Source organism: Schistocerca cancellata, chromosome 5, assembly GCF_023864275.1.
Source record: "Schistocerca cancellata isolate TAMUIC-IGC-003103 chromosome 5, iqSchCanc2.1, whole genome shotgun sequence".
In the NCBI taxonomy this organism is placed as follows: Eukaryota; Metazoa; Arthropoda; class Insecta; order Orthoptera; family Acrididae; genus Schistocerca; species Schistocerca cancellata.
The window spans coordinates 375,726,209-375,751,743 of record NC_064630.1 but is presented as its reverse complement, the minus strand read 5'-3'; the positions used below and the strand labels follow the sequence as shown (position 1 = coordinate 375,751,743).

Genomic DNA, 25,535 nt, shown 5'->3' with positions numbered 1-25,535 from the left:
TACCGAGAACTTCCATCAATTGGGACTTTAATTTGTTAACATTAAATATCTTATAATATTTCTTGTAGCACAGTCTTTATGGTAATGTTTGAATAATGTATATTTTAATAACAATGAAACAGTTCCTGTTTATTTCCTGTAGTCATCACAAAAATGCGAAGTGTCTGTTGGATGGCAAAAATGTAAGTTTTCCTTATGCCAGGCACACCTGATAAAAGAAAAATTAATGCATTCACGCAACTAACAGTAATTGCCTAGTTTTATTTACACACCACTGGAATGGAGAAAGAAATGGTTGTTGTTCTGCACATTATGCTGCATACAAGGCAAAAGTGAACAAATTTGCAAAATGTGATGCAAACTGTCAGTGCAGAAACGACTGAAATTTAGCAGTACTGTTCTGCTTGTAAACCTGAAATGACAAAACTCTATTATAAATTATGTTGTTCGACAATTTTCTGACAAGTGCTTAATGCTGTCAAAAAGTGTTTTTATCGAGAAGCTGAATCCCATTCTTAGTTCCTGGTGGAATCCGAGCTATATTAACAGTCTTTTTGTAATGTCCCTAATTACAGAGGTATCATTATGTCTAGGCCAAGAGTCAAACAAAACAATGAACTTTTTTCTGCACATGATAAGAAGACGTTTTGGATGTAACAAGGAAAATTATTCTCTTGCAGTTTTCAGATTTTGTTATGTTAATTACTAGTTTTTTTCCAAGTAAACAGTTCTTTTTTTATTTTTTGGTCTTAATTTGCCTTCAAGTTTCTGACTACAGATACCAAGCTGTGGAAATGGTAACCCACTGATACTTATCATTAGCAATGTTGTATAAGAATGTGTCATAGCATTCATCAACTGCACAAGCGACTCTGTCTTTTCTTCACTTTAAATGGCAAAGTGCAGTTTGCATGCAGTTCTTGCATGAAACCCGACTGATTGGCTTTATACACAGCATTTTAGGGAATAGCAAGAAGCTAGTCAGCTATAACAGCAGTTTGTACACTTTCATTCTCTATAGTATTACCTATTAATGACATCTCCTCTACACATTTAGTTGAGGGAACTCATAATTTCGGGACCTCCTTTCCTTTATAATTTTCTCCATCTGTTTAAACAGGTCAAAGAAGCTGGAAAATCAGTAACAAATTTCTCACTTGCAGTTCAGCATGCCTAGTCTCATTGATCTCCCTGGGTATTCATGCACTTACTCTCAAGAGCAGTGCTGAACACTTCATACTTCAAGTTTCATTTTAGCATATATTTTGTACTTTTTGTAAATCTTTCTTCCATTTATACATTTCATGTGCAGATTTACAAGACAAAACTGGCTTTGCGCACTGTTTATGCTGGTGTGATTTCTCCCTCCTTCGTATAACGCAAAAAATAAACAGTCTTTTCGTTGTCACTGGAAACTATTATTGTATATGTATGTACTCTATTTTTTTCTGGACTTTAATTAGCTCAACACTCTTTGTCGAAACACAGTTCACAAAATTGTCAGAATTATTTCCTATTTCTTCTAATGTTTCCATCATTTCTGATGATGTGTCAACATCATTCAAGTGACTGTCCAAGAAATTAACTAATAGACAACACTTATGTAGGTCTTCAGGAGAAGTAGGTAACATGACTGCATATTTCACCTTTGCAAGATTAAAAACATTAATTGGATTCCACGTTACTGTAAACCTCTGGAACCTGCACAAAGACAGTTGCTATTAGCAAATATATTCGAAGACATCACAAACAAAATTAATTCATTTTTCTCTCCATTGTTAACATTTAGTGATACTGAAAAGGCAATTGCTAATTATGAAGAGTATTAAATGAGCTGCAAATTCGAGCGAATAGTAATTTAGAACAGTTGTGTCAGAGAAACTGCCAATGGAAACTGGAATTCACTTTACAAATTATGATCATATTGTGCCATGTTATCTATTTGCTGATCAGCCATTAACCAAGGATACTTGACCACTTTGTTGCGTATGCACTATCTGCTACAGCTATGGGCTGTACATTTCTCTAGCTGTCTGGCATGCTATGAATTTGGCAATTTTCAATAGTTCTAAAAAAATCGTTCCAGTCTGTCTTGGCAGCTACATTTCTGACATTGTGTTTCTTTCAGTGTATTCTTTCTGTATAAAAAACTTCAGGACAGATTTTGACATGTCGGATTGAACTCAACAGTTTGTTAGTCTGATTGCTGATAATATCTTCAATGTGCGTGCCTACCACTCAGTGCCTCCTGTACGGGGTGAATAGCAATCTATCCATTTTGATTAAGGAGCTATATTTTTATGGACCAAATAGGACTAAAAGTGAAACTAACTATGTTTTATCAAACAATTTGAAAGTTACACAGAATAAGATGTTGGTCTTAAATCACTAAGAATTTAAAGTGATCATAGACTGGTATGATGCAATTTAAAAATACATGCAAAGCCAGAAAGTAAGAGTAATGTTGCAGGAAATAAAAAATGCAGAGAATGATAATTTTATATGAGTAGGGAGGTCTGCTTGATAGAAACAAGCAGTACGTTCAGGATTTGGAAAAATAAATGATACACAGACATAAATGGGAGGAAGTAATTATTCAACACTGGCCCTTAAACTAACAGAAAAAGATACTGCAAGTATGAAGACAACAAAAGAAAAGAAAATTTCAGATAGAATGGGGAAACTATTAAGGAGAGGACAGTAGCAATGAGTAAATGATGATAAGAATATAACAGAATGTACTCAACTGAATGAAACTATTTGGAAATGTGTCTGAAAGGATGGGAGAATCTACTGTGGAAATTTAATAGTGACTCAAACAAAGAGGAAATTAAGGAGGCATTCAGATTTTTTAAAACTGTTTATTTAATTCAAGGAGTAAATTGCAAAAACAACGATAATAAAGACTTTCTGGGAGCAATGTGAGATGTAGTGTATAAAGTCATTTGGGATTGTGACAAATCTGGTAAACTATCAGATGTAGTTCCTTGGTGGCAGCGATCACAGTGGAAAATTCGATGTAAATGTGGGTGGGTACAGCACTATTTACATCCAATAATGTGGTGTACACAGATACATTTGGTTTCACTGGTTTTACTTCTATAAATATCAAACCCTCCTCATTGAATTAGTTATGGCCGGTCCATGTCTTAATTTCATAGTTAAATCTCACTTACCAGTCATGCACATCCTTTCTAACTAATGATAATATGTACCTAAAACAAAGATGATGTGACTTACCAAATGAAAGTGGTGGCAGGTCGACAGACACACAAACGAACACAAACATACACACAAAATTCAAGCTTTCGCAACAAACTGTTGCCTCATCAGGAAAGAGGGAAGGAGAGAGAAAGACGAAAGGATGTGGGTTTTAAGGGAGAGGGTAAGGAGTCATTCCAGTCCCGGGAGCGGAAAGACCTACCTTAGGGGGAAAAAAGGATGGGTATACACTCGCACACACACACATATCCATCCACACATATACAGACACAAGCAGAGTCTGCTTGTGTCTGTATATGTGTGGATGGATATGTGTGTGTGTGCGAGTGTATACCCATCCTTTTTTCCCCCTAAGGTAGGTCTTTCCGCTCCCGGGACTGGAATGACTCCTTACCCTCTCCCTTAAAACCCACATCCTTTCGTCTTTCCCTCTCCTTCCCTCTTTCCTGATGAGGCAACAGTTTGTTGCGAAAGCTTGAATTTTGTGTGTATGTTTGTGTTCGTTTGTGTGTCTGTCGACCTGCCACCACTTTCATTTGGTAAGTCACATCATCTTTGTTTTTAGGTATATTTTTCCTTCATGAAATGTTTCCTTCTATTATAACCATATCATTAATGATAATATGTTATACGAATATAGATAATAACAATGAAAAAAATCCATGTTTGACAAAATTATTTAATTAGATAGATAAAAAAATCTATTCACCAAGCGGCGGCAGAACACACACATAAAGAAGGTTGTAATTACCCAAGCTTCTGTGAGACAGTGGCTCCTTCTTCAGGCAGAAGGGTTGAAGGGGTGAAGGTAAAGAACTGGAGAAATCTAGGAAAAGGGGTAGATTTTGGGAAAGTCACCCATAACCACAGGTCAGGAGAGACTTACTTAATGTAATGAGAAAGAAAGAAAGACTGATTATTAGGGACTGCATCGAACAAGATTTGAAAACCTGAGAGCTTAACGGTGGACGACTGGGTGATTTGCAAGACAGAGATTACTGCTTAAACATCATGCAAGAGTTAATAAGAGTGAAAAACTAAGGGCATTGTACATAACAGAGGTGGGAGGAGAACAGTGAAAAATAGGTGAGTTAAGACAATGAAAGATGTAGAAAACTAAAATGGAGGGAAGAAAAGAGTAGCTACTGTGAAGAAATGCTGAGACAGAAGAAAGTAACGTAAATTAAGGCCGGGTGGGCGGTGAGAACTAAGGACGTGTTTTAGCACTAGTTCCCACTTGCAGAGATGTGAGAAAATGATGGGGGAAGACTCCATATGAGGCATGTACTGATACAGGCACAGAGGCCATGATTGTCATGTTGTAGAGCGTGCTCTGCAACAGGATATCACGTGTTGCAAGTATACACCCTCTTCCTATGCCCATTCATTCTAATTGAAAGTTTGATGGTAGTCATGCTGATCTAAAAGACTGAACAGTGTGTACATAACAGCTGTGACATGTCGTTTCACAGATGCCTTTCATTTCGATAGCAAATATTTTTCTAGTTACAGGGCTGCAATAGGTAGTGGTAGCAGGGTGCATAGGGCAAGTCTTGCGTCAGGGACGGTCACAGAGGTAGGAGCCATAGAGTAGGAAGATGGGTGCAGAAGCAAAAAAATGGTTCAAATGGCTCTGAGCACTATGCGACTTAACTTCTGAGGTCATCAGTCACCTAGAACTTAGAACTAATTAAACCTAACTAACCTAAGGACATCACACACATCCATGCCCGAGGCAGGATTCAAACCTGTGACCGTAGCGGTTGCCCAGTCCCAGACTGTAGCACCTACAACCGCACGGCCACTCCGGCCGGCATGCAGAAGCAGCTTAGGGACTGACAAGAATACTGCAAAGATTAAGAGGGTGACGAAAAGCTATTCTAGGTGAGATGGGTCAAATTTCAGGCAGAATGTATTTAATTTTCAGGAAGTCGTGGCCCTGTCGAAGTAGCTGATTAATACATTCCAATCCAGGATAATACTGAGTCACCAGTGGTGTGTTCTAATGTTGTTTTTTGGAGGGATCAGCAGCACCAGGATTGAATGTGAAGGCCTCGGAAATCTGCTTTTGAACTAAGCTGGTGGGGTAATTACATGCAGGGAAGGCTGATGTGAGAATGGTGGTGTATTGCTCTAAAGAGTCTGCATTCGAACAAATACATACTCGAGTGCCAAGGCTGTATGGGAGGGAACATTTGACATGGGAAGGATGGCAACTGTCAAAATGTGAATACTATTGTTTGTTGGCAGGTTTAATGTGGACGGAAGTGTGTAGTTGGCCTTTGATGAGGTCAAGGTCAACATCAAGGAAAGTGGCATGGGATTCGGAATAGGACTATATGAAATTTAATTGTTGTTGTTGTGGTCTTCAGTCCTGAGACTGGTTTGATGCAGCTCTCCATGCTACTCTGTCCTGTGCAAGCTTCTTCATCTCCCAGTACCTACTGCAGCCTACATCCTTCTGAATCTGCTTAGTGTATTCATCTCTTAGTCTCCCTCTACGATTTTTGCCCTCCACACTGCCCTCCAGTACTAAATTGGTGATCCCTTGATGCCTCAGAACATGTCCTACCAACCGATCCCTTCTTCTGGTCAAGTTGTGCCACAAACTCCTCTTCTCCCCAGTTCTATTCAATACCTCCTCATTAGTTATGTGATCTACCCATCTAATCTTCAGCATTCTCCTATTCTCTTCCTGTCCAAACTATTTATCATCCATGTTTCACTTCCATATATATCTACACTCCATACAAATACTTTCAAAAACGGCTTCCTGACACTTAAATCTATACTCGATGTTAACAAATTTCTCTTCTTCAGAAACGCTTTCCTTGCCATTGCCAGTCTACATTTTATATCCTCTCTACTTCGACCATCATCAGTTATTTTGCTCCCCAAATAGCAAAACTCCTTTACTTCTTTAAGTGTCTCATTTCCTAATCTAATTCCCTCAGCATCGCCCGATTTAATTCGAATACATTCCATTATCCTTGTTTTGCTTTTGTTGATGTTCATCTTGTACCCTCCTTTCAAGACACTGTCCATTCCGTTCAGCTGCTCTTCCAAGTCCTTTGCTGTCTCTGACAGAATAACAATGTCATCGGCGAACCTCAAAGTTTTTATTTCTTCTCCATGTATTTTAATACCTACTCTGAACTTTTCTTTTGTTTCCTTTACTGCTTGCTCAAAATACAGATCGAATAGCATTGGGGAGAGGCTACAACCCTGTATCACTCCCTTCCCAACCACTGCTTCCCTTTCATGTCCCTCGACTCTTATAACTGCCATCTGCTTTCTGTACAAATTGTAAATAGCCTTTCGCTCCCTGTATTTTACCCCTGCCACCTTCAGAATTTGAAAGAGAGTATTCCAGTCAACATTGTCAAAAGCTTTCTCTAAGTCTACAAATGCTAGAAACATAGGTTTGCCTTTCCTTAATCTTTCTTTAATTTAATTAGGAGAAGGTATTCAGAGATTCCAGGAATTTTAACAGGTCATCCTCTCTATGAGTTCATATGGTAAAGATGTCATCAATGTATCCAAACCAAACTGGAGGCTGAAGACGTAAGGATCCCAGGAAAGCTCGTTCCAAATTACCCATGTAAAGTTTGGTATAGGAAGGAGCTATCCTGGTTCCCATGGCTGTACTGCTGATCTGTTTGTATGTCTGTCCCTTAAAGGTGAAGTAGTTGTTGGTAAGTATAAAGTTGATTAAGGTGAATAGGAAGGATGTCTTCAAACAAATGTAGATTGGGTAGGTGTAACAGTCACTGTGCAGTATAGCCTAATCAGCCATCAGCACTCAGGTGAACAATACGTGTGGCACTTTAAAAATCAGTAATAGTTGTTAATTGTACTACTTCACTGTTTTTCTTATTCACAACAATACATCACTGCCCCATCACATTATTATGGTTCTGATTGACATGGATTCCATTCTTGAAATCTCAGAACAGACCGACCTAAAAATGACTTCAGGTCCAGTACTTAAATAGCTTTGCAAAAATGGCTACTAAAATTTCACATTGCTAAATACATCATTTCAACAATGTATAATTAGATCTTTACATCTCAGATTAATTGAATAGTACAGAAAAATTGGTTTTTGTCTGAACTTTATTTGCAATAAGAGTTTTGACTGAAATAAGTCTTCTTGATGATGAAACTGCAAAAATAGCTAAATAGTGTCATGCATAAAAGTTTTAATTACCCAGAAATTAATTAAGTGCTGATGTTCCTACCATGTTTTGGAAATTAGTTACATGAATAGTTTAAGGGTTTCTATAAGTTACTTTCCTAACTTTATCAGTAATATGGTAATTACATGTGCTTACATATCAACAAAGTGACTGGAATAGGAAATAATTACTATTAGTTAATTGAACTGAGCTTTAGCAAAACTAGTTATTTGAAATGGCTCAAATTAATTAGCAAATTATTCTGACTAATGTAATTTATCAAAGTTGGGTCTGGTCTTATACCCGGAATTTCAGAATGACAGTTTTATATTATAGCACATCTCTAACAATAATGATAATTAAGAAAAAATGACTTAAGGAGGCAAATAAAAAAACAAAATGAGAATGGGTGTAAGAAAGGAAAAGCATTAGGAGCTATTTGTTTTTCAAAAGAAATGTATAAAACTGTGGGAAAAGGAATACACAATTAACTTGCAAAATTGTTTACATAATGGCCACAGAAGATGACAATTCCTCAAAATTGTAGAATGTAGTAAGTGTCGTACTTTACAAGTCATAAAAAAAATTACAGAATCAAACAATGGCAAATCCAATATGGAATATTACAATATTATAAAAAGGATACTTGCTAGTCACCATATAGCGGAGATGCTGCGTCACAGAGAGGCACAACAAAAAGACTGTCTCAAAATGAGCTTTTGGCAACAAGGTCTTTGTTGAAAATACACACACACACACACACACACACACACACACACACACACACACACACACACACACAGTCTCCGTCAGCTGATGCCAGACTATGAACAGCAGCGCGTGATGGGAGAGGCAACAGGATAGGGATAAAGAGGAGGCTGTGGTGGGGAGGGGGAGAGATAGCATGGTAGGGTGGGGGACGGCAAAGTGCTGCTAGTGGGAGCATGCAGGGACGAGGTGGAGAGAGGGTAGGGCAGCTAGGTGCAGTCAGGAGGGTTACGGGAACATAGGATATGTTGCAGAGAGAGTTCCTACCTGCACAATTCAGAATAGCTGGTGTTGGTGGGAAGAATCCAGATGGCACAGGCTGTGAAGCAATCATTGAAATGAAGAACATTGTGTTGGGTGACATGCTCAGCAACAGGGTGGTCCAGTTGTTTCTTAACCACAGTTTGTCAGTGTCCATTCATGCAGAAAGACAGCTTGTTTGTTGTCATGCTCACGTAGAATGCAGCTCAGTGGTTGCAGCTTTGCTTGTAGATCACATGACTGGTTTCACAGGTAGCTCTGCCTCTGGTGGGATAGGCGATGTTTGTGACCTGACTGGAGTATGTGATGGTGGCAGGATGTATGGGGCAGGTCTTGCATCTAGATCTCTTACAGAGATATGAGCAAGGAGTTGGGAGCAGCGGTTATGTAGGGATGGATGAGGATATTGTGTACATTCGGTGGGTGGTAGACTACGACTATGAGAGGGATGGAAAGGATAGTAGGTAAAACATTTCTCATTTCTGGGCACGATGAGAGGTAGTTAAAACTCTGGCGGAGAATGTACTTCAGTTGCCCTGTCCTGGCTGGTTCTGAGTCACAAGGGGAATGCTCCTCTGTGGCCTGACAGTGGAACTTTGGGTCGCAGTAGATGACTGGAAAGATAAGGCAAAATATCTGTTTTTGTACAAGGTTGGGTAAGTCTGTGAAGACCTTAGTGAGACTGTTGCTATATTTGAAGAGAACATTTGAGATATTAGTGTAAAGGGAGATGGCATCAATAGTGACAAGCAGGGCACTGTGTGGTAAAGGAGCAGAAACTGTGAAGAGTCATTGGAAGAAATGGGTGGTATCTTTTAAAGAGGAGGGCAAGTTGCAGGTAATATGCTGAAGGTGCTGGCCTATGAAGCAGAGATTCTCTCAATGGGGGCATAGTAATCGGCCACAATGGGGCGTCCTGAGTGGTTTTGTTTATGGACTTTAGGAAGCATGTCAAAGGCAGGAGCGCAGGGGGTGGTAGTGGTGAGGAGAGAGGTGGACTCCAGGGAGAGGTTCTGGGATGGCTTTAAGGATTTGAGGAGAGACTGGAGATCCTGCTGGATTTATGGAACAGACTCATTGTGTTAGGGTTTGTATGGTTTGTAGGTGGATGAATCTGACAGCTTGAGGAGCCCATCTGCTAGGTAATCCTGGCAGAGTCCTTCTGCCAGGTAATCCTTGTGGTTCAAAACAATGGGGCGTCCAGGGTGGTTCAGTTTATGAACTTTACAGCTCTGTCAGCCTCATCTCCATAATGAATGAGATATTTTCTACAGTTATTACTAGCTACATACAAGAAACATTGGATTTCAATCAAGCGATGAAAAGTGCTGGGTTTAGAAGGGGATTCACCCTTTGCTGGTCCTGAATAAAATTAAAGAAAGGGGCAATGAGTATATATGCTTCTTACTGGAATTCATAGATTTTCCAATAAAATCTTTGTTAAGAGCCCTTCAGAAGGAAAGCATTGCCCCAGATTATGTATAATAGCAGTCAGATGAAAACGAGACAAATGGAGAATAAGTAAATAAAGTGTTTATTATTTCAAAAGTAATCACCACAGCTGTTAACACATTTATGCCACTGCGAGACAAGATGGCCAGTGCCTTCATACAAAAATGTTTGCAGTTGCCTATGGTGCCATGGTTATACCCAGACGTACATCAATGGCTACGAATGTTTTTGTTCTGTTGCCACCATGGAAACATGGAGCCCAGAAGAAAGGCATTTGAGGCTGTCAGTTTGCTTCAAATGAAAAGATGTATGCCTGGATACAATTGTGGTTCCATAGGCAGCTGCAAGCATTTTTCCATGAAGGCACTGACCTTTTTGTATCACAGTGGCATAAATGTATTAACAGTTATGGTGATTACTTTTGAAGTAGTAAACAGTTTCCTTACTTTTTTTCATCTGTCTCGTGTTCATTTGACTGCCCCTAACAGTATATTGTGAATAATCTGTATTGGGGGGAGGGGGAGGGGTGTTCAAAAGGGAGGTGACGACACTAAATTTGCATTCCTAGATGTCTCACTATGTAATTCCAAAGTGGCATATTCAAATTTCATCATGTTAAGTTGTTGTGAAATATTGTACCTTACCATTTGGACCCACCTTACACATCAGTGCTACAGCTCCCATTAGACTTCATCAGGATAAGGTGAAGTTCAGAAGATGAGTCAGGCTAGGAGAATCTATGTCATCAAAACGACTTTCAGCAACTCTGGATAAAATTCTCAAACCCTTAAACTCAATAAAACAAGACGGAACCAACTTTTCTTTTTGTTGATGGCATTGTACAGTTTGCTTCTTGTACAAATGAAGTTCAGTAACAACTGGAAATTTTAATAGAACAAATATTGAAGTAGGCCAGAAAATCTGTTAAAATAAGACCGAAATAATTCTTTACCAACATATTAGAAAGAAAATAGTGTAAATTCACAGTGAAGTCATGAATTAGTTGATCAGTTTTTGTATGTATTGCAGTTAAAAGATGATTAATGTATGGACAATAAAATAAACATAACAGAGTCCAAAAAATGACCTGCAGTGCTTTTGGTAAATGATATAGAGTTTTCAAAACTAAGCTTCTGATGTGTGTAATACAGAAAGCTAACAATCAGTGTGTATTATCATTTTCCACTATAGGTAGTGAAGCAGCAAATTTAAGTGTAAAATGTGAGCTGAAGATTGTTCAGTAAGTCAGTGAAATATGGACAAATGGTGATCCTAAAACAGATATCATCATTTTGCGACTATGTTTTAAAGGAAGCTGTTCAGATATGAGTGGCTGACTACATGATCAATGGGGACAGTGGCTTCACTCTCACTAAAGTGTAGGACTCAGCACTTGGCCAGCTGAAGTTACGACATTGTCCAGTAATTATTTCAACAACTGAAGAAGGTGGAAGAGACACTGAAAGATGAGAGTTCATGCCCAGCATTTGGCAATTGTGTTCCCCACCACTCTATCCACTGTAGTGTGCTGCTGTATAGTGGAGGGGAGGGGTGGTGAGCGATAAGGGTAAAAAGGAGACATAACAATGCAAAGACACTCATTCTGCAGATACCTCATGAAGATGACAGCATGGTAAGCTGTCGAAATATCATATTTTGTAAACGACAGTACCTGGTTGGACACCTGAGTGCAGCACAAACTGTTACTATTGTAATGAAAATGTAATGTAGGTGGACAGGAGAGACAGTCAGGTAAATGGATGATAGATGGACAATGGAAATTCTTTGTTAGATTTGAAGAGGTAAGAAATGGTTGAGAAAATGACCTAATGGAAAGTGGCAAGGTAGAGTTACATATAATACATGGTTGGACAAGTGTGGAAGAGGCCTATCTAATTGTAGATTTCAAATGTCTTATGAGTTTTCTCTTTATTTTAACTTGGCATATCTGATAGCTCCGAAAAAGCAATCCCTGTCTAAATATACTACTACTACTACTACTACTACTACTACTACAACTACTAATTGTTGTTGTTGTTGTTGACTGTTAATTTTCAGACACACAGTATCTGTTAAATGTAGGGGCAGCATACTTCGTCTGTTTGTGTATGAATTAATTGTTCATTGTTAGAACCTATTCATGTATGTCTCATATATTTCTTCATAGGCTGAATTAAGTGAGAAGCGGAAAGCACTTTCTCACTTGCTTGTAAAACTGATGGGCCAGCAAGAAGAGCGGCGTAAACAACTTCTCCGAACCTTGAATGAAATAGAGCGTCGAAGGCCATCAGACAAAGAGGTATAGTGCAAAGTAGCCAATACCAAAAAATCTTATTTTGTTCAACAAGTAGTTACTTTGATATGACATATGGCAATATGTTTCTTGAGAACCTGCAACTGAAAAGTTGTCAAGTCTAGTATTATAATTTCCCTTCCGAAAGACGAAATTGTTGATTTGGCTGCACAGGGCTTTTAAACTTTTCTTCACCATAATGTGGGACTCTTCATACCTTACAAAAGCACACAGCAGGAAAAATAATGTGTTTAAAGCTATTAGTAGTGATTGTTTACATCTAAGGAAAAGCAGTAGATCTCTAATTATCACGTGTAAAGGAATACATGTCTGTTGTCTTTATAATATGTACATAATATGAGTATGGCTTTGAAATAATGTCTTCTTTTGTAATTTATTAAATTTCAGTGGAAATCTAATGTAATACAAGACTTTAGGGAAATGAAGTACAAAATTAAATAACAACTCCATGCTCTTACAGTTAAGAAGAAATATTTAAATTGATTCCATGTTCTGTAAATCATAATTATGAACTCTTGCAATGATATTGAACAAGTCAGTTTTTATAATTGTTGTACATCCTCTCAGAGGAAAAGGTGACAATATGCTGTCCATTTACACAATTTCATATCTGTGTTGCCCCCCCCCCCTTTTTTTTTCTTCCAAGTAGAATTTGTTGTCGAGCTGATATGAGTTCTGTTTGTATTTGAAATTAATTTTGTTAGCCATTAAATTCTGTACTCATTCAAGCAGGTGGCCAAAGATTTTTATGGCTCATTACCTTACTCCTTTCTCTGATAAACTAAGTCTCGATGGTGGATAGTGTAGATCATTCCTCTTTAAGCTGTTATGTTTATGAAAGTTGTTGTTGCTTACAAAATTTAATTGACTGTTGACCACTGGCCTTGCCACAATGGTAACATTGGTTCCTGTGAGATCACTGATGTTAAGCACTGTTGGGCTTGGCTAGAACTTGGTTAGGTGACTGTCCTGTCTACTGAGCACTGTTGGCAAGCGGCATGCACTCAGCCCTTGTGCGGCAAATTGAGGAGCTACTTGATTGAAAAGTAGCGGCTCGAAGCAACGGGCAGGAGACAGGTGTGCTGACCTCACGCCCCTTCATACCCGCGTCCAGTGATGCATATAGGCTGAGGATACACAGCAGTCGGTCAGTGTTGTTGGGTCTTTCAAGAACTGTTCAGACATAGTTTTAATTGGTTGTTGACGAAACTTCATAAGGTAGTAAATTTACTATGAGACTGTTGCCTGTGTGCCCAAGTAATAATTGTCTGCAAGAGGTTCCAGAATGTCCATGACATGCCGCTGTGCCATGAGACTTCTTTCAGTCCCTACCACCTGTGACCTGAAGACATACCCAGTGGTTCCCCAAGCCATGACACAATGCTGTGCCTCTCCAAAACATTAGAAGAATGGGACCTCTCCCAGGTTGCAGCCATACTCACCAGTGATGATCATCCACGTTAATGCTGTACCACGATTTAATGTTGAATAAACTGGAACTCTATTCAACCTTGAGGACTAGTGTACCTCCCCCCACATTCCCATGCTGTCCAACATAGGGCCACATATCAGGATATCGCACAATTTGACCAGACAACCAAATGGACACCCACAATGAGACCCCTTTCAAACTCTGTCAGGTGCTGAAATGCTGTCTCGTATGAGAATGTAGCATCTCTGTGTCCTTCACAGAAATTACTCAAATGTCTGATGCTGTTCACACCTATACACTACCAGGCCTGACAACAACACCAAACATAGTCAACACCAAACATAGTCAACACCAAACATAGTCAACACCATACATAGTCAACACCATACATAGTCAACACCATACATAGTCAACACCATACATAGTCAACACCATACATAGTCAACACCATACATAGTCAACACTAATGCACTCTGGTGGCTAGTCAAAATGAACACAAAATCCCACAAGAGGTAGCTATTCTGCAGGGCAGTGAGCAAATACTAAGAGTGTACTGCTCCAATTTCTAGGTCTCTACATCGATAGCAGTGTTATCTGGAAACATCATGTCCCCCAGACCATAAAAGTGTGGCTTTGGCTACTTTTGCCACTAAGACAGTCTCACATTAGAGACATCAGTATCACAAAGCCCACTTACTTTGATATTTCCACTTTGGTCTTTGGCTATGGAATTATCTTTTAGTTCAATTCACTCACATTAAAGAATTTTTCCCACAGGAAAATATCCGAATCGTGTGCAGAGTCTCTCTGAGAACCTTCTTTTACAGTCTTTGTAAGGAAATTTTGATACTTGTCATCACTACCCAATACGTTTATTCTGTTACGAACTTCATGATTGACAATTCTGTGCGCTATGAAATCAATGAAATGTACCATAATCACACCACAAGAAAGAAGGCTGACCTCCATTTTGATTTCAGAAATCTAACCCAGGTACAGAAAGCTGTAAAAATGTTTAGTTAACTGTCAAATAAACTCCAAAGATCTATGCAGCAACAGCGCATTATTTATAAAATGGAACAAAGATGTGTTTACTTGATAAAACTTTTTATTTAGTAGATGACATTTTTAAGAGAAATGTGCACTATTTTATGCACATATTTTGACTGTGTTGTTTGTTGTGTATTGTTGTACATGCACTAATCCTTGCACTAAGCTTACTTTAATTTCTTTTTTGTCTTTCTGCTTTTTTGGTTCTAGATTTATGTTTTTTATTTTCAGCTGCTTTTGTAAATTTCTTTCACTGAAATCCCTTGTTACATATTCTGTTTAATTTATATTTATTTATGTTTTTATTCATTCCACATCCTAGCACCTCACACACATAAAAGTATCAACATGATACCTGTATCCAACTAGAGCGTGCCTATTAAAGCACTCTGATACTCAAATCAACCTTCAGTTTGAGGATGCCTTTACTTTTCTTACATACAGACAGCATGATCTTGTAAAAGTTTTCTGTGCATGCAGCCCTGTAGTAGTGTGAATCAGTAACATAATCACCCATGACTTTTCCTCAACCAGCATCATCTGGTGTTTCTGCCAGGACACTAATGCAAGATTCCTTTGTCAAAGCTTCCTTTCTCAAAGGCCAGCAGAAATAGGGTAAAAATAGCAGTACACAGCATGACATGGTTTTGATGTTAAAAGCACTGTAATATGAATAGAAGTTGTTGAGCATCCAGAAACTAAATAATAATTCAGTGCAGATGACCTTTCTCTGCAGTTTCCAGCAGAGAGCACAAAGTGCAGTGGCACATATGAACTTCTGTGGAGAACTTGGGTCAAACTTGATAACATCCTCTAGTTAGCTACCATTGCTCATGCCAGAGTCAAGTGTATCTCCATTTCTAGTGACATAGGTTTATCAAAATTGCATAGTCTCTAAATGTAATGTTATCAGCGTAAGATCATAAGTTTTAAACTATGTAGACATTATGTGAAAATTGATTTTGCTTCTTGCATGGTATCAAGTGCTGACGCTATTCTAAATTTACCTTATCTTTTACAGTCTCAAGCTGACTTCTGGCTAATGCAGTATCAACGGCTGCTTGATTCACGACCACCAAGTCTTATTGATCTGGAACGTAATTTAGATCCAGCTTTGGGACATCATCTTGTAATGGCTGGAGTTGTTCACTGTTTGCCCTTTTTGTCAGAATGGGTACATGACACAAAACGCCTTGAGGAACTGACTGATTATGACCTTATTCAGGTTGGTTCCATTGTATGTCTGCAAGTAATAATTTAACAGCTAAACAGAAAATTGCATTGCATGTAAGGAAAATTTTCAACACATAGGTACAAAATAGTTATTATTATTAAACTGAACAGGGTGAAGTGTGTGACTTATCAGTATTTCCCAGCAGAGTTGTTGCAAATGCATTTATTGGATTTTTCGCCAGACAGTATTGAGTAAACCCCACAATATTACTGCAAAACAACTGCCACCATCCAAATTTATCAGAGCTGCAAGAGGAATCGTGCAGTGCAGAGTGAAGTGAATTGTAGCATTATCCAATTTTTCTTTTGTTTGTGGTTGTAGAATTTAATGAAAACCTATGCCTTCAGTACAAGTAGCATATGAGAGAACTACAGCAGGGTGTAATTCATACAAACTGATAAAAATGCAACAAGCTTCTTCAGTGTGAGATGAGAGAACTGCTGGTGCAGGAGCACTTGCAATAATGATGACAGATGTGAAAGCTTGAGGTTTCAAAAATAGTTTCTTTTTCTCTCATTTCGGAATACTTTCCCTCGAGTCTTTTCTTTCCCTTCTCCAGCTACAAATGTGTGTCACCTTCAGGCAGTGATGATAGCCTTTGGTGGAATTCCACAACAGCTGACATTGCACATTAAAATAAGGAATAGGTGCTGTGTTGTGAGAGGTTTCTGGTTACCAAAAATTGTGAAAATATTGGTATAGTTTCATCTTTGATGTATCACATATTAATTCTTCTCCAGTCTCTATTCTTGCAATAAATTTCAACATTTATTATACATCCAACAACAGATACCATGGTTGAGAAGAGTCTAAAACCATACTGAATTTAACTGCATTTTTTTTTATAAAAGTACTCAAAACTCCATTATTGAATAGCTTCTGTATTGATGACAGTAGATGTCACCTCCTCCAAGGCTCCCTGCAAGCAATCCATCTATCGTTGGAAGCTCAATCTTGCAGTCTGCCAGCGAACTCTGAAGGCTGCATGTTGCAAACGGGTACCTCTGACAAGTAATACAACACAGAACAAATATTTGCACTAACCTACAATATAATTCGTATAAAAAAATGCACACCTGTGTGTTATTCATATGTGTAACCTATAACATAAAATTAATTACCAACACACTTACAAATTTATATATAATGATGGTACAGAAAACTTTGCACCTATGGCTCTTATGAGAAAAATACCAAATTTAATCCCGTAAGAATTCATTACACTCAAAGCTGAAATATTACAGTTTTGGTGTCACCATCTGCTGTAGTAGTCAAGAGTCTTAACAACATTTATTATATTGGGAAAGCCTTAAATAGTAATTGTTTATGTTAATAATGAATTAGTGAATGAGAGTAACAAGGAAAAAAGTTAAGTCGATAGTTAACAAAGTAAGCAAAAAGCATAGCGCCTAGAAGGAGAAGTGCTGTTACTTCTGTTTTCATCATCTCTCTTACAACAGTAGTTGCTTTACCCTACGACAGACTGCGTAGAGGTTGCTTGTGGCTGGCTGAAGTAGATTTCTAATGGTGCGGCTCGTAAGAAACACCTAGAATCATTGTCGTGTTTTCTTGTGTTTCATGATGTCAAAGAAAAAGTAACAGTAGATTAATATTTACATGTGTGTTTGTAGACTTTTTACACATTTACTGATAATCTGTGTGGTGTATTGAGTTACTACTATCTGACTAAGAAAACTGCATTAGTCACTATGCCGTGCTATTTATGTTCCCAGATGTCAATCAGGATACAAGTCATCTGCAACAGATAGACATTTTTTAGACCCCCAAAGACTGCCAGTGATTTTGTTAATGGGCTGACGCTATTATGAGGAAATATATTCAATTGACAAGTAAATCATATGCACGTGAAAAAGATTTTGCTGATGATTTGCTTGTTAAAATGGACTCATCCGTTATAGAAGGAAAGAAGGTCAAAATACCGAGAACAAGATGGAATTTAAAGCCAGGGTCAGTGCCTCTATTTTTCCAAACTTTCTGAGCTATTTAACTACTCACTTGAAAGCACGCAAATCTCCTTCAAGGAGAACAGTAAAAAAAAACTGTCCAATTTTGTACCAAAACTTAAAAGATTTGTACACCAGTTGCAGTATGTAGAGCTTCCCATTTATTAGACAGTGAGGCTGATGCCAGAAAGATTATCAGCAGTCAAATGAAAACCCAAAAATCTAAAAAGAATGCTAGTGAGAACACAGAATTAGCTACTGGAAGAGAGGGAGAGTGTAATTTTGTTAGAAAAGGAAGTTTCTGCTGTAACACAATCCAAGTCATGTGCATGTAGTATATCGAATTTCCCGAGTAAAAAACAGAAGTTAGTCATAGACATTATGCTTAACAAGTGGCAAATAACCCCAACTGGTATTTGATATAGTGATGAGTTTATTCTCTGAAAGCTTGCTTCGTAAAATTAAATCACCTAAGTGCTACAAGCATTGTCAAAAGCATGACTTACTTCCTGTGCCTTCTGAATATCTTTTGAGAAAGCTCTGCAAGGGATTTAAATGCTTGTATGGTGTCAACACACATGCCATAAATGCTATCGGAGAAAATTTTAAAAGTGAACAGGACAAAAATAAACATTTAGGTGTTGAAAATTTTGATGACATTAAATTAAGGGAAGACATTCGGTTTAATTGCTATTTACGCAAAGTGGATGGATTTGTAGACTAAGGTTATTTATCTCCAGAGGAAGAAAAGTATACTTTGGTGAACCAAGCTGTGGTATTCATGTCTATTCCCCGCCTTTATAGCTGGGTCCAACCAGTTGCCATTTATGCAAGCAAAAATGCAATGTGTGGTGATATGCTAGCTAAAATATTGATGCAGATAATCATACAGTTGGAACAAGCTGGGGCAAGAGTGACAAGTTTCACAAATGATGAAGTCAATCAAATAAAAAGGCTTGGATTAAACTAGAAATTACCAGCAAACCAGGAAATGTTAAATGTAGTATCCAAAATCCAGTTAATCAGGACAGAAAACTTTGGGCCTTTTCAGACTATGTACACATTTAAAATGTATGATGAACTATTTTCACGATAAAAGTAGGTTGCTGCACAAAAATCAAGAAATAGATTTTAATTTCTGTAGACAGGTGTCTGCTTTGGACTTGTCCCATGAATTTGCAGGCTTTAGAGCTTGTCGAAAATTGACTTGTTCCCATATTGCCCCTATATCTTTCTAAAGATGAATGCGAAGTTGGCTTTTCAATTATTCAGCAATTCAATTGCAAATGAAATTAAAATTTTCTGAAAAACCAATCCTGAGAATTTGTGGCAGTGAAAACACAGAACTTTCAAAGATTCCCCTTCACACAAAATATTAATTGATGTTTACAAAACCATTTGCTCAGGAAACAACACATTTTCATCAAACGGAATGACGGAATCTCTCAGAGTCATGCTAAAGAGTACATTGAAAGTTTGTCAGTATTTATAGTCCAAAGATTTTAAGCACATAAAGACAGGAAAATTTAACCAAGACCCTCTAGGACATAATTTTGGAATTCTGAGGGCTATAAGTTGTGAGGACTCTCCATCAACTGTCGATCTTTTGCAGTTATATATGTTACAGCGTGTTTGTGTCCCCGTTAAGACAGCTGTATCTGCATCTAGGAACTGGGAACCAAATTCCGAACCACCCCTTACATCATTTGTTAATCAGATGAATTTATGGGCTAAAGAAATGGAGGTACAAAACAAACACATTAACTTATCTGCTGAGGTCAAAATTAAGGACAAAATGGTTATAGCGGGCTGGGAAAATGAGCTTCTTATTCCGTATACAGACAACATTCCAAAACAATGTTTAGTTTATCACATACACTATGTGATCAAAAGTATCCGGACACCCCAAAAACATAAGTTTTTCATATTAGGTGTATTGTAGTGCCACCTACTGCCAGGTACTCCGTATCAGCAACCTCAGTAGTTATTAGTCATCTTGTGAGAGAAAAATGGGGGCACTCCGCAGAACTCATAGACTTTGAACATGGTCAGGTGATTGGGTGTCACTTGTGTCATAGGTCTAAATGCAAGATGTCCGCACTCCTAAACATCCCTAGGCCCACTGTTTCCAATGTGATAGTGAAGTGGAAACGTGAAGGGACATGTACAGCAAAAGTGTTCAGGCCGACCTCGTCTGGTGACTGGCAGAGACCGCCGACAGTTGAAGAGGGTTGTAATGTGTAATAGGCAGACATCTATCCAGACCATCACACAGGAATTCCAAACTGCATCAGGAACCACTGCAAGTACTATGACAGTTAGGCAGGATGTGAGAAAACTTGGATTTCATGGTCGAGCAGCTGCTCATTAACCACACATCACGCCGGTACGTGCCAAACAACACCTCACTTGGTGTAAGGAGCATAAACATTGGACGATTGAGCAGTGGAAAAACATTGTGTGGAGTGACAAATCACGGTACACAGTGTAGCAATCCGATGGCAGGGTTTGGGTATGGCGAATGCCTGGTGAACGACATCTGCCAGCGTGTGAAGTGCCAAAAATGAAATTCGGAGGTGGTGGTGTTATGGTGCGGTCATGTTTTTCAGGGAGGAGGCTTGCACCCCCTGTCGTTTTGTGTGGCACTATCACAGCACAGGCCTCCATTGATGTTTTAAGCACCTTCTTGCTTCCCACTGTTGAAGAGCAATTCGGGGTTGGCGATTGCATCTTTCAACATGATCGAGCACCTGTTCATAATACATGGCCTGTAGCAGAGTGGTTACACAACAATAACATCCCTGTAATGGACTGGCCTGCACAGAGTCCTGACCTGAATCTTATAGAACACCTTTGGGATGTTTTGGAATGCCGACTTCATGCCAGGCCTCTTCGACCAACATTGATACCTCTCCATAGTGCAGCACTCCATGAAGAATGGGGTGCCATTCCCCAAGAAACCTCCAGCACCTGATTGAACATATGCGTGCAAGAGTGGAGGCTGTCATCAAGGCTAAGGGTGGGCCAACACCATATTGAATTCGAGCATTACCGATGGAGCCATGAAATTGTAAGTCATTTTCAGCCAGGTGTCTGGATACTTTTGATCACATAGTGTAGCAGGTTACATTGTCAAAAAGCTTAAAAATCAAAGCAGCTGTGTGAAGTGTGCTCAAACTCTTGTGAGTGAAATGCCATCTGACACAATAGCTGCAACCTTCGCTGCCTTAAAGACTTTGGCTCAATAAATGGCCTTTATTATTTAACTTATCCATCTGAAAGCATTTTCAACATTCTTTTACAGGCTGAAGTAGTTCTTGAAAAGAAACTGTCTTCCATCTCAAATGCATGGGGTGATATAGTTTGAGTGTTTAGACAGCACTGGTGAAATTGTTTTAGGGACAGGTGACTCAGGATGTTGTGTGGAACATAAACGTGACCTGGCCAGTAAATCATTTTCTGTTTTAAGTGCCTCTTTTTCTTTCGAGAAGAGAAATTGGCAAGGGATCTCTTGTCAGCAAAGACATCATACAAGCTTTCCAGAGTTCTGGCAATTAACAACTACAAATTATAAGAGTGAGTTTATATTATCTTTTATCTCCGATGTTTAATCTGTATCATTGATTGGTATGTGCCCTTATAGATGATTTTTTGCATGTTAAGCTGTATTTTGAACTTAGTTAGCATATTTCATTTGCTTATTTTATGTGGCCTGATGTTTCAGAATTGCCTTAAAGGACACCGGCATTTTACATTTTCAATGCAGATTGCATAGTTCACTTATCTTATCAAACGCAGCATTTTAAAATTGTGCGAGATCCGACTGGTAAATATAATGAAACGTTCCTCACCCAGTGCTAAGCGATGGTAGAGCTGCATAGTGGCAGGCCCACGGAAACCTGATGAGTGCCTACACGTCTTTTTCTAGACGCTATGCAAAAAATGATGGTTAACATCCAGAGTGAGCTATTTTGCTCTGCAACAGTGTGTATGTGCAATACTTTGAAAGTTCCTGGCTGATTGAAACTGTGTGTAAGATTGGGACTTGAACCTGAACCTTCCCTCTTGTGGGTGATGCTGTTAACAACTGAGCAGTCCAAGAATGATTCATGAAACACACTTGCAGCTTCACTGTTGCTGTGATTAATCCTCAAATTTATAGACACCGATTGACAGTTTGCATTTCAGTTCATCTGTTGTGTGCAATTTAGCACTCAGTTTTGGGACATTATTACAGCTTCATTTCTGCTATTAAAATGAGTGCGAACTAGAGGAGATGTTAAAGTACATTCATCAAACTACGCTTAACCAAATCTATGAATAAATTATGGCCTCATTAGCAATAAACAATTGTACCACTGCATACAGACGCACACAAGTTGTCCGTACAAGTGATCTGGCCATAGATGCTTAATGCTACCCATGTGAAACCTGCCTGGGTCGCTAGTACTCAACAAAATTGGTTTCTGCTCACCCTTATGTCCTACTACCAAAATCGTACTACGAGTTGTCCTATAATTAGCTTAGATGGTGATACCCTCAGTACACCTAACACACTGTCAGCTTTCGGTACATCAGCTCCAATCCAACAGTCTTACAATTTGCCATCACTGGACGTCAGAAATGTTTCTAGTCATGAGCCATGAGCTGTTGCTGTTACATCCCATGTATTGTCTTCTGAAATAAAAGGGATGGTGAGTCACAGCTTACGGATTACTAACAAGCAAGGACATTTACATTAGTTTTGTTAACTGTTGCAGTAGGGAATAGATCTCTAGCTTACAAAAGAGAGGAAAGGGCATGGAGAAACAAAACCTTAATTCTTGCAAGATACAGATCAAGGAGCAGTAGGATAAGATTAGGTGGAAGTAAATCAAGAACTGTCAGCAACAGGTCTGATTCAAAAATTTTGTATCTGCTTTCTGCCATTGAGACAAATATTTTTCTTTTAGGGCCAACTTTAAAATGTGATTGACTTGCCCTTAACAAGAGGTGTACCATAGTAGTTCATGTTGGCATCCAAAGATTTAACCTTTGTATTTCGTAATTTGGTTGTGAGTGATTATGTTGGAGGTGTCTTACATCTCCTATTTTCTGGACAAAGATATTATCTAGAACAACATAAATTAATTTTTTTTTTCTCCAAAACTTTAAGCCTTTCTAACTCCACAATAAAACTGTCTTAAAGTACTTGTGGACAGCAGAGAAGATTAACTTGTAGAGCTTACAGTCTTGAGACACACACACACTCTGCCGCTATCTGTGCCATAAAAGTGTATTAAATATCTAACATTAAATTATAAATGACTTTTTAAAATCTGATTGAGTATTTAAATTAACCAGTATCTTTCTGATAAATTTGGACTGTGTAGAACATAACATAGATCCATATTTTGTGTACATATATTTATTTTGTTGAAATAAAACAATGGAAAATACAGTATAGAATAATGACAATATTATGAAAAATATAGCCTGCTACTCACTATGTAGAGGAGATGTTAAGCCACAGGTAGGTACAATAAAAAGACTGCTATACATGTTAGCTTTTGGCCAAAAAGCCTTTCTCTAAAGTAGAAAACACAAACACACACGCACATGCTCACATACAGAACTCACACACACATGACTTCTGTCTCTGGCCACTGAGGCCAGCATCTCCTCTATTTGTTAAGTAGTAATTGATCCTTTTCATAATATTATTGTATTTATTTTGTTGGTTGACATCTAAGGACCATGAAGAGCTAACAACCATTATGGTCTGATATTTCTTATTTTGTTCAAGCCAGATGTTCTGTCATCAATGCACTATGCATAGCACAGTATTCATCCAACCATTTAGCACCAGTTGTTCATGTCTCATCTCAAAAAGTCCCAAACATCATAGTAGCTGTTCTGAAGACGTCTCAGTTTTGCACATCTTCCAGCTCTATATCCATTTCCTCTATTTTTTTCCCTATATTCAAATACAACAGTATTCTTTTGTTTGGTTGTAAGTCAAATATGTTGAAAATACATTTCAGCCTTTTGGAATCATTCATTCCCATTATGTGGCCATAAAACTGAACTGTGCATTTGCATTGAAATATTTGTCTGTTGTGGAATATATTTCTTGTTTTTATTTTTTATGTACATCCCATTTTTATAATTTGCACTTAATATACTCTGTAAAATATATATTATAACATAACAACACGTATCAAATAATCAGATTACAAATTTATAAATGACTCCTTTTCTTCAAATATTTAGTAAAATATTTCACAATCACTGTTTGTGTTACATTGTTGTAGCTGTCACCTAGATACAGCAGGACTGTGAACATTGCTTCTACCATATCAAGCAGAAATGGTGACCCATGTTTTTCTGTCAAATCTGTATTATTGCAGTATGATTCAGCATGGTACAAATACTGTAAACAACTTGAACAAGCCATGAACAGTTGTGTAAGATGTGTGTGAATCATTTTGTTGTTTCATCACATCAGTTGGTTGGTTGCTTGGTCGGTCGGTCGGTCGGTCGGTCGGTCGATTTGGGGTAAGTGACCAGACAGCGAGATCATCAATCCCATCAGTTTTTGGAAGGATGGAGTTGGAATTCGGCGGTGCCCTTTCATAGGAACCATCCCAGCATTTGCCTGACGCAATTTAGGGAAATCAGATAAAACCTAAATCAGGATGGCTGGACGCTAAAGTGTGAACCATCGTCCTCACAAATGGAAGTCCAGTGTGCTAACCACTGCTATCAATGAGAAACAACAGACTTCCTTGGAAAAATTTATACAGTGACGTGAACACAGCTAGAAGGCCTTGTGGTGCTCCTCTGAAGTGCTATGAGGACCAATTTGAGAAGAACCTAGAGAGTCTAACAATGACCCAAGTAATTGTGGTGCTCTTCTGAAGTGCTATAAGGATAACTCGAGAAGAACCTTAAGGGTCTATGCTGTTATGGTGCATCTGACCAGATATGCAACATGATTTTTACACAAGCTGTTTTCTTAATTGGTTTCTTAGTCACTATGGTCCTCTAAACCTTTCTGAATGTCAAATATCTGTCATCATTCCACAACTGTAATACAAGATCTGATACCCATCAGCTTGACTGCACCTATGGCTAACCCTAAATATTCCTCCATATACTTCTTCATTTCAGCCTTATGACCTGCGAACAAATTGCTCAGTAATGTGCCTCTGAACCAAATCCACACTGCATTCAAGAGGAGATTTCCTGTTATCAGTGGCAAATATTTAGTTTCACTGTATCCCAGTTGTCTCACAGCTGTCCCAGTTAAATTCACAATCACCATACAAGAAGTCAAAATAATTTATATGTGGGTGATCCAACCCTGTTTAGCACCCAGAATGGCAGAACGGAGGTTTTTTACTGTGGTGCAAAATTCTCTACCAGGTTGTTGGCAGATTTCAAGTGGGAAATTGGAAATCCCCGAGAGGATCTTGTTAGCTTTTCCTTCTGTGGAATAGTTTGATTCCAGTATTTCAATTTTAGTTAACACAAATGTTCATATTAAGCAGGTACGGGTCACTGACATCTTTTTAAACTTCAGTCTTCCAGCTAAGACTGCTGGCAGACAGGTAGAGATAGATTTCGGGAAGATGCACCATTCATCAGAAAACACAAGGACAACTAGTCATGATAGCCA

General features: G+C 38.4%; 1 protein-coding gene across 1 annotated transcript in view; it reads left to right on the top strand.

Annotated features, from left to right (window-relative positions):
* LOC126188325 (E3 ubiquitin-protein ligase LRSAM1-like) overlaps positions 1-25,535 on the top strand; it is a 174,056-nt gene that overhangs the window by 138,631 nt on the left and 9,890 nt on the right. The window contains exons 11-12 of the mRNA XM_049929919.1: positions 12,049-12,180; positions 15,699-15,902. Of these exons, the coding sequence (XP_049785876.1) occupies positions 12,049-12,180; positions 15,699-15,902 (336 nt within the window). The remainder of the gene's footprint in view (positions 1-12,048; positions 12,181-15,698; positions 15,903-25,535) is intronic.